Below are 10,837 nucleotides of genomic sequence, written 5' to 3' on the forward strand. Positions count from 1 at the left end.
GAAAGCCGAAGGTAGATCAGCTGTGTTCTAAAGAATGTTTGAGTAAAGTTCACCGTGTTTTGCTAACTATTTGTTTCTAAGCAAAAGCCACGACGAAACGGTAACAAATAAATGTAGAGAGACATCATGTGGAGTTTTTTTTTTCATTTTGGCAAGTAGCTGTATAATAAGCGGGATAATGTATGGAACGCCGGTCATTATCGCGAAAATAAGTCCCTTAAGGGCATTCAGGGAGGTGTATCACATTGAATCCACACTGAGTAATAAACAACTTAATAATCTAACAACACCTTTGAACATTTTAGTCTGGAATGGTTTATTATTTAATTGTGTGGCAGCATTCTCAAAGCACCATCACACACACAATAAATTGTGAACATCTGTGAAAAATTAGAACTTGTTTTGTAAGCGTCATTTCAAATGTACATAGTCACAAAGCAGTGCAAGATATAATAACTAAAACAGCATAACCCTCAGTCATAAGACCATATGACATATTGCAGAACACACTTGAATACAAAACAAACAACATCAATTCTCACACAAGGGGTGTGCATTTGTACTGAACCTTAAGAGGTTCTGTATTGAACTAGTGGTTTTACTCACAATGACTGTAAGTTAGGGGCAGAAACAGACATTAAATCTGTTCCTTCAAAGAACTCACAACCCAAATAGTGCAATAAGGAATCAGATTGATGAGAGGAGAGAGAGAGAGAGAGAGAGAGAGAGCGAGAGAAACAGTCAGCTCAGTTAGAACTGACAAATAGCACATACAGTGGGGGGATGGGGTGCTGACACTATAAACACAGGGATTAAAACCCAGCCAGCATGAATTCACTTTGGCTCACCCAGGGCCGTCATTCAGGACTGTGGTCACGTGTAGGCAGGAGGGTGTGTGTGTGTGTGTGTGTGTGTTGCGGGGGGTGGGCTGGGTTGTTGAGCAATGCTGGGTAAATCAGCTTTCAGCACCACAGCTCTGTAACTAAGTAGTTTCTCAGAGATGCCCTGTACCACATTTCCCCCTCTTTTACTATAGACTAATGCATTGCCTTCATTAACACTGAATGGTTAGAGGTGGGGCAGGAAAAAAGCTCGACCCGCACTGTCAACCCAGGAAGAAGGGATGAAGTGGGCAGAGGGGGCCAATTGCTTTCTGATCGCCATGGCGTTGACTCAGTGCCATCAAATAGATTGCACTGCGAGTTAGCACTCTGGGATTTGGGAGAGGCTCAGTGATGCTCGTCGCTCGGGTGCACAAGGGTCTGGGACTTCAGCTGGCTTATTGCTTCCCGTGAGAGGAGCAATAACCCATAATGCAATGCGACTGAAAAAATAATAATAATTAAAAAAAAAAAAAAACGGGGGGAAAAAAAAAAAAGACAGACCATATTCCACAGTAAGGAAAACAATGGCGATTGACAAAGCAGCAGCATTTATGAGCTTTTTAAAACGATGCTTCAAAGTAGACTACGGTTAACAAAAAAAAATAAATCTTTGGAAGTCATCAAAAATGAACATCTACAGGTGGAACAGGTACACATAAAACCCTCCCTGAACACTCTAATCTTTAAACAGCTTAAAATGATCAAAACTAACTGCAACACCTAGAAATAAAAAGATGCTTTAACTCGAACATGACTTCCATTTTGGTTGTGTAACTGCTTGGGCAAAACAGGCAGTGACTGGCATGCTGGCATACATGTGGGAACAGTAACAGCATATCAAGTAGGTCTCCGCAACTTGACATTTTACCATGTGAGCACAAAAGAACAGTTATAAATTTTGTAAACGTCAAACAGTACACTACGGTATTCTGTTTAAAACAATAATGCTTATATTAACCACTTTTGTATATAAAACAAAGAGACATGTTCACCAAGACGGATGGTGGCGATGCCAAGAATGCTCTTCGGTCTCCAATGTCTTGCCATTGTGCTCAAGCCACAGGCCCCAGCTACTTTTATAGTACCACAACTGGGTTTGATCACACCCATATCCTGCTCTTAACAGACCATCCCATAAACACACAGTTACTAGTAACTGTAGGTGCATTTGGTCCCGTAGCTCTTATAGATGTAGGAGGGCCCCTAGATATGTTAGGGCCCACATGCGTCCATTTTACTCAGCACAAATTCCAATACAAGGAAGCATTTGTAAAGACTATGAAGACCAGTGCATATGTCCTCAAGATGACTACTTTTTATGTCAATCCATTTTCTTTATACATATATAATGTAACTGGGGGAAAGGGGACTTGTAATTTGATATGATGCTGCATATATTCTCAGGTTCAAGTTAAAAACAACTTTTTGTTATCTGCTTTGTTTTCGAAAAGTGTCAGATTATTGGACTAATTTTAACAGCATCTGTAAAGCCTTAACAATCTGGGTCCCCAATTGTTTGCAACAAGAGTCAAAAACCAGGAAGGAGTTTGTGTGTTCTCCCACACAATACCTTTATATCATCGTCCCAACCACAGCTTCTCTGTCCGTGGTCGAGTTCCTCAGAAGGTCAGTGAATATATTACCAGTTCATGCATGGAGAACAAGGAAACCGGCTTCACATTTCAAAATGTGTACAGACCTGAAGCAGTGCATGTGAAACGTGTTTTGAGGTCTTTTGGGTTATGTTTGTTTGTTTGTATCAGTCATGCAACAATCTTCAAAGGGTCTCCTTTTAGAGCTCATCTTTTCTTTTCGTTGTCTTGAAAATTGGCCTATATTTTGGTGTAACCAAAATCCCATTCCGTTTTTCCACATCCATAGCTTACAAATATGCGTTATCTAAGCAAGAACAAATAAGCTTTCCGACGCCATCGTGTGTTTTATCAGCAGCTTGGACATTGGTGTGCCAACACCTACTTCTGTGAGCGTTGCCTTGCCAACCTCCTCATGAAACAACAGGTCACCGTGGCAATAATGACAACACCTACAAACAGGGCTGACGACACTCCAATCACGAGGGGAATAAGGAGAAGATCCATGACTGGAAGGAGAAGAGAAGAGAAGAAAAAGGTAACAGTGGTTAAAAGAAAATCTATCGCTATAGAAACAGCTCAGTTAAAGGTCTTACAAAGAGGCAAACACTTTTGTTATTGTATTAGATACTATAGTGCAAAGAGCAAGTGACAAAACTACAACTACACAAATAGCAGTCGGAGGCTTACCTCTGGCATACAGGTAGACCCGGACCGTAGACGACTCCGCTGTGGCGCCGGTGTTGTACCACGCTCCATTAGGGTCCTGTCCCCACACCCCCACCTGGCACAGGTAGTGCCCCTGGTCCTCCACCCTGGCCGCGTGGATCCTCAGGCGGTAGCAGTCGGGGGCCAAGCGGTCCACGCTCAGCTCACTCCCGTTGGCGTAGATGCGGGACAGGCCGTCGTAGGTCAGCAAAGCCAAGACGCGGCCAGGGTCGTCGGCCATGGGCTTCTCGCCCAGGCCCTCGGGAGACTGCCGCTTCGACAGCCACTGGATCTCCACCTGGGAGGGGCCCGTGGTGGTCACGGACACGTTGCAGAGCACGGCCACCGTGTTCCCTCGCCTCAGCAGCGGGCCACGAGGCACCTCAGCCACCGCTGCCACACTCACATCTGGGAGAGGCACAGAGAGAGAGAGAGAGATAGGGGTATAATATTACATTCATGTCCACTCAGCAGACTAAAGCAATTTGTGCACGATTTATGATGAACTTAATCGAGTTATACAGTTGCTGCTGTCTTTTGCCATTGCCTTGTGCTGCTAGTCTGTGTAAATCAATCCCTTTCTTTCTGTACCTTTAGTCTTAACGTTGACCAGCACTCCCTCAGACCTCTGGGTAACAGTTGCCGGGTCGGAGGGTCCCGGGTTCAGCTTTCCAGCGTAGACGCTCACGGCACAGCGGTACAGCCCGGCGTCTGACGGGTACGCCGCAAAGCGACGGAGGATGTACTTCCCTTCCCCCTCCTTCTCCATAGACGCAGCGCCCTGGCGGGTGGAGTCGTCGCCCCAGCTGACCACGCCGTCTGGGCCGAGGCGGGCCACCTCCACCTCCACGCCGCCGCCTGCACCCCGCCGCATCCACTGCACCAGCAGCGAGGAGCGCGTCCAGGAGCCCACGCCGCCCACCACGCAGGTCAGGCTCAGAGGGGAGCCCACCTGCAGGGTCACCTCGCCGCTGGGGGTGGAGGTCACCATCAGGGAATCCGCTGTAAGTCACCCCAAAATACGAGGACACGCAAACAAAATAAGGACAAAATAAGTTCGATCATAAGGGGCTCATTCTGGATTGTGACAATACATATAAGTCTGCATAATTCCAATAATTAGTCTCATACAAGCTTTTAATAGATAATGTAGTAATAGAAAATATAATAGAATATTAAAAACTCACTAAACAATAGCTTGTGATAAACTACATTCCTATGAATGAAATGCATGAAACTGTTATAAAGTGACACATTCTTTCAGTGTGAACTACAGCACATTGTATAATGCATTGTCTATGCACTGTGCATACTTTTTGCAAAGTAGCAAAAGAATTTAAGAGCATGCCACTGAATATAGGCTGTTATCACAAAACCACACAAAGGAGAAGCATCGGGCCATTGTGTGGTGACACACAGCCCACACTAGTCTATCAGGGGAGACATTTAGAGAAGCACAGCACAGGCTGTCTAATGAGATTAACAATACAGGCACTGAGGCCCTATATTAAGCTCTAACTTCAGCTGCTCCCATTGTTTTGCAAGCTGAGTGGTTATGCCATTAGAGTGAGTGTACCAGACAGCACAGAGTATACACATGGGGCAGGCGCAGGCTGCACAAAAGGCGTAGACTTTGTCCTGTGAGTGAACCAGATAGCAACAACGCATAACGCCCACACAGAGCCACTTGATGGACATTCAGGGAGAGGTCTGTGACCTCGCGGAAATGAGCTAGCAAACAAACAAAAATGCCCCTGTTCCTGGTTTTAAAAAACACTAGACAAAGCGGCTGAATCTGTGCCGGCTGGAGAAATCCATGTTCTTTTCCAGAGCACGGAGAGAGATGGAAAAGTGCATTGAGCTAGACTCATGATGTGCAAGATGTGGGACTGACCCAAAGGCTGGACAGTCAGGTTGCCCAGCTCCATGGTCCTCTGTGCGATTCTCTGCCACGTGCCGTCGGGGTCCCGGATCCACTGAGCCGCCTCGCAGAAGTACGACCCAGAATCCTCTGGGGCCAGGGCGCCGATCTTCATCACGTACAGATCTCCGCTGCTGTCCCCGACCCTCTTCTCCAGCCCAATCTCGCCGGCTTGGTAACGCTTGTCGTAGGAGCCGCCTCGGCCAGCCGTGACGGCCAGCCCACGGTCCAGGGAGATTATCTCCCGCAGGGTGTGGCCCTGAGCCCCTGGGGGGCCCATGGCTGCCCCCGCCCCACCCCGCACACCGAAAGTGATGGCCAGGTGAGTGTGCTGCTGGGACAGGGCAGAAGCTTTGCAGGTGAGCTGCAATTCCGATCCCTCCGTCATCGGCTGGCCACTCAGAGTGCGGGGGTGACTGATAAGCAGGGTGTCAGGAATCACTGCCAGAGGAAAGGGCAGATAGGATTGGTAAAAGGAGTGGATGAATAGCATAGTACATATTATAACACCACATGGCAAATCTATGATTACAGCTGCCACTGCATTGGAATGTAGGGCTATGGGAGTAAACAAATGAAAACAAAAACAAACAACTCGGTGTTGTGATGTGTGTGTGGTGGTGTGTGTGCATGCACTTTAGAAGCAAAACATTTTAGAAGTACCATACAATAACCATGGCCTACAGTACAGCCATTAAGCTGTATGTATTTTCTAAAAGATGAGGTCATCGTTCTAAAGCGTATTTGAATGTCTCTACAGGATTTGCATAAAGAAATTGCCCCTACCTTTCACTACTACAGAGGCACTGTAGTTGCCTTGGTAACGTGTGTCAGTGCTGGGCGTGTAGCACTCAAAGCGGCCCTGGTCATCTGACCGCAGCCTCTGCACCACCAACCTGGCTCTGTCACCCGAGTCCCTCTCTACCCGGATCTCCCCCGAGCGCACTCTCGCCTGGAAGGGGGCGTAAGGAAAGCCGGGGTCCTGCGTGGAGACCACCCCGATCTGGTGTCCGCCAGTTTCGGACCGGTACTGGAACCACTCGAAGTCTTGCGTGCGTGAGCCCTCGTAGCCGGTCACGGCGCAAGGCAGAGTCAGGGGGAACCCTGCCACGCGGTACAGTGGGCCATCAGGAACAGTCACCTCGCGGCACAATGCATAGTGGATTACTGAAAGAGAGAGGGGGGGGGGGGGGGGGGGGGGGGGGCATGTGAAATGTATGTCGTGTCAGGAACAGTGCATACGGTATGACCAACACACCAGTCAATACCTGCCTAGATAACCGGGTTAATAAGTACAGATCAATGAAACAGCTCATCATGAAATCATCAGACCCAGACGAGGAAAAATTTCCCTCACGGGATCAAAAGAGTATATACTGAAGAGTGTCAATGAACATGTTGACTAACATGCAGTCACACTTGTTAGAGAAATATGTTGGCACAAACTACTTTTACTAAAACAAATGTTAATCTAAAATGCAGTCACACTTGTTAGAGAATTATGTTGGCACAAACTACTTTTACTAAAACAAATGTTAATCTAAAGCAACATCTGAATATCTGGAATCTAAGACAAGAGTAGGCATACATGTCAAATTGATTTAAAGGAACCGTATGTAAGAAATGTATTTCAATTAATCATAAAATGGCCCTGATAAATCAATAGACATTAAGAAATCATGTTCATTTCAAATACTTATATCAGTAACAACAGTAGTCCGGCCAGGATATTGTCATTTAAAAAGTGAAGTTGCAGCCCTCAAGTGATGTTGATGTTGTGTTTTGTCATGTCATGTTTTGGCCTGATGCGCCACCCTCCACCTATCTACTGTAGTAATCAAAGTCAGTAGTGTTTCGGCATCCGGGTTGGCAACGTCGAGTCAGGGGGGAGGGGGAGGGGATACACCGCTCTACAGTAATTTGAAAGTGATTGCAGTAGCAGTTTTGGCCACAATCTTACATATGGTTCCTTTAATCTTGGCCAAACAATGAAATCTGTGTCAAACTAGATTCACTCTGTTCCAGTTTGCATGTACACTTATTCATTTAGCAGACACTGTTGTCCAAAGTGAGTTACATACGTCAACTATATTACAAGAGATTACACTGTAACAACATACAATGCAACTCAGAGTTAAGTGCCTTGCTCAAGGGCACAACAGTGGAAGACAGGAATTGAACCCACAACTTTCTGTCTACTGCACGCTAGCCCAGCTCTTTATCCACTACACTACCACCGCCTGTACCACTTCCAGTTGGTAGAATACTGTGAAATATATTTTTTTACTATTACACATATGGACCAAAGATCTTCAACAGGGAGTCCCAGACCCCCAAGGGGTCCTCAGAGTTCATGCAGAGGGGCTGCCAAATTATTTGAGCCGGTTTGATTCCTTCCAACAGAAAAAGAATGTCCAAAAACATCATATAAAAACATACTATCAGTCAAAAGTTTGGACACACCTATTCATTTATGGATCTTTCTTTTTCATACAATTTAGGCCTATATGAAACACTATGAAACATGGGGCTATGTAGTAAACAAAGCAATACACAGTGCGACCAGAAAGTTCAGACCCTTTCAAGTTTTCCACCTTTTGTAGCTTAGTGCCTGGTTTCTTCCACACACGCCATTGGAAATTTTGGCCAAATAGTTCAATCCTTGTTTCATCTGACCAGAGGATTTTTACTTTTAAAAAAAAAAAAAAAAAAAAAAAAAAAATTCATTCATGACTTGACTTATTGGCAAACTTCTGGCAAAAATGGCTTCAGTCTGGCCATTCTACCGTAAAGGCCTGATTGGTGGAGTACTGCACTGATGGTTGTCCTTCTGTAAGCTTCTCTCTAATCTTCACAAAAGACCTCTGGATCTCATTCATAGTGACCATTGGGTCCTTGGTTACCTGTCTGACCAACTGTCTCTGATTACTCAGTTTGGCTGAGCAGCCAGATCTAGGAAGACAGTTGGTTGTTCCAAACTTTTCCATTTGAGAATGGAGGCTACCATGCTCCCATTCTCTCAACCTTGTTGCTTGGTTTTCACTCTGACATACACCATCAACTGTGAGACCTTACATAGACAGATGTGTGCCTCTCCTAATAATGTCCAATGAACTCATGTAGGCACAGGGACCAGGATGCTCTAGAGCTCAATTGCAAGCATCATAACAAAGGGTCTGAATACAAATGGAATATTTCAGTCTTTTATTTGTGTATACATTTACAAAACACTCCAAACACCTGCTTTTTGTGGAGTATTGTGTGTAGATTAATGAGAAAATTAGTAAGATATAAGATAAGTCTGAAACATAACAAATGTGACAGTAGGAAACTTTGAATTCATAGTTAATGAGTTAAGAGGCAAAAAGGCACATTTAGATGATGCCCCTAGACCTAGCATTGTAGCTCAGTGGGAGCACTGTCCATTAGCTGCAGCTACTACCCGGCGACGTCTAGCGATCAAGATCCTTCTAAACCCTTATGAAAAAGAACTATAGGAATCTTGTAGTATTTTGGGACAAAATATTATAGTAATCTCATAGGAATACTATAGTATTGTGGGACATACTATAGAAGTACCATAAGACTACTATAGAAACACTATAGGCGGTTAAGGATATTATAGAGGTATTACAGAACATTACAGAAGTATTATACACTACCATAGAATTCTTATAGGATTAGCCTACTATAGTTCTTTTTCGTAAGGGAAAATCGGCCAGATTTCTCCTTTAAGGGAGGCTAGTTGAGAGAATGCCAAGAGTGTGAAATGCTGTAATCACAGCAAAAAATGACTGCTTTCAAGAGCCTAAAACATAAAATATTTTCATTTGTTTACACTTTTTGTTTACTACACAACACTGTGTGTTATTTCATACCTCCGAGTTTTAAGTTTTGTTCTACAATGTAGTCAGAAAAAGAAAGACCCATAAATGAGTAGGTGTGTCCAAACTTTGGACTGGTAGTGTATGCATCTGTCTATTATTTTCTTGACTTCGCTGTAGGCTACTCTGTAAGAACTTTTATAGCCTACATGGAACCTGGCCATTTTGGGTCATAAGGACTGCCTATTGACAAAACTGTTGACTTAACAAGACATCACAAGGGCAAAAACTGGGCACAACACATGAGATACATTATTCCCAATTAGGGAAGAATGGACAACTGACCCTACAACCTTTGATAATTATTCGGCACTGGAGACATTCTAGGGAAGACAAACTAAAATGTCATCAAAGCTATTTGTAACTTGCCTCTACATTTAAATAGGACATGTGACAGACACGTTTCCTGATGTGAGACCCACTTCCCTAACATCAGGAATGAGGAAAACTGTGAACATGACCAACTGACTTGACTTCCCCATCAGTAGCAAAAGTTGTTAGCCTACTGGCTTGGAGAGAAAAATGACTCCTGGCCAAATTAATAAAGCTGAAACTGACATTAAAATCTGTGTGGCGCCCTATTCACCCCGACTAACAGCAGCCCACAGCCATACACCCACCTGACGGATACCACCTCATGATGCAAGGCAGTAGACAACCAAGAGACACACCTTTCATCTGACTCATACTAACGTAACGGGTAATACTTGAAAAACTAGACAAGGTTTCACTTCATCTTGCCCTGCCTCCAAACTGGACTAGCCAGGCGAGAACACGGCTTGATACGAACACACCCTCAGATAATGACATGGGAGTCTGGAACACAGCTTAAGCGGATCAAGCAATAATTAACGCGAGGCTTGGTCAGTAGTGGGCTAGTGAGAAAACACCAGTTCATCCACGTATGTTAAAAATCCATGAGAGAAGTCCATGATGCATCTTGAAGATGCTTGACAAACGTGGGTCTATGGAGTTGTAAAGAATATACACCTCCAGTGCTTTTTTATCAACTCTGGATAGCCACCGCTTAAAACTACACCGCAGACAGCTGTTAATTCACTCTGTATTCCCAATGGTTATCAAAATAAATCAATATAGGACGTCTGGTATTTGAAATTTGTTACGCACCAGACTCTGGCTTAAAGAACCGCCACCGTATCAATGAGAATTCTTCAACTGTCTCATGGGTTTCCCCAGCTACAACACACGTACACGGTGGAGGAAATCATTAATCCCATATAGAAGCTACAGGGATAACGTGACAGCATGTAGCTGTATTAAACGCCACAATGGGCATGAAGCGTGACAGATGGCGTGGTTGAGTGTATTAAAACATTAACACTCACCCCACTGTAAACAGATGAATGCTATCCGCCACGGTGCCATTCCGCTACAAGCCCCGTTTGGTCAAAGAAGTGGTTGGTTGCAGATATCGCTAGCTAGTTGGTTCAGTGCTGTGGTTTAATGCACCGCGCATTTTCCTTCAACAATTCTTCCAAACATCCAAATGAAACAAAATGAAACCAAAAATGCATCATAAAAAGGAACCGGGACGTGGTTGCAAATTGCAATTTCTCATCGAATTCGTTTGAAGAGGAACGCCAGCTGGCTGTAGTCACCGATGATCATAACGTGACTGAATTGAATATTTCAAAGCACTCCTGATTTCAAAAGAATGCAGAAACATAATTTACAATTCGTATTAGCCTAGTCTATTTAACTCCTTGTAACAGAACGCTATGATTTCACACTGCCTCCTATCTATCCCTGGCACGTTTCTACGGTGCAATCATGCTGTTCTACACAGACTCATTAGGGAGGGGTGTTGAGATGGGAGGAGAGGGCGGT

At 44.5% G+C, this 10,837-nt stretch overlaps 1 protein-coding gene across 1 annotated transcript; it reads right to left on the bottom strand.

Moving 5' to 3' along the window:
• Window positions 1–296: 296 nt before the first annotated feature.
• Window positions 297–10,837, bottom strand: igsf8 (immunoglobulin superfamily, member 8). The gene is made up of 6 exons (XM_042090876.1): window positions 10,336–10,837; window positions 5,892–6,272; window positions 5,079–5,546; window positions 3,776–4,186; window positions 3,167–3,592; window positions 297–2,985 (listed from the first exon to the last, which is right to left on the bottom strand). Exons 1-6 carry the CDS (start codon window positions 10,373–10,375, stop codon window positions 2,858–2,860), a joined length of 1,854 nt encoding a protein of 617 aa, XP_041946810.1. The 5' UTR covers window positions 10,376–10,837; the 3' UTR covers window positions 297–2,857.

Source organism: Alosa sapidissima, chromosome 4 (assembly GCF_018492685.1).
Source record: "Alosa sapidissima isolate fAloSap1 chromosome 4, fAloSap1.pri, whole genome shotgun sequence".
Lineage (NCBI taxonomy): Eukaryota > Metazoa > Chordata > Actinopteri > Clupeiformes > Clupeidae > Alosa > Alosa sapidissima.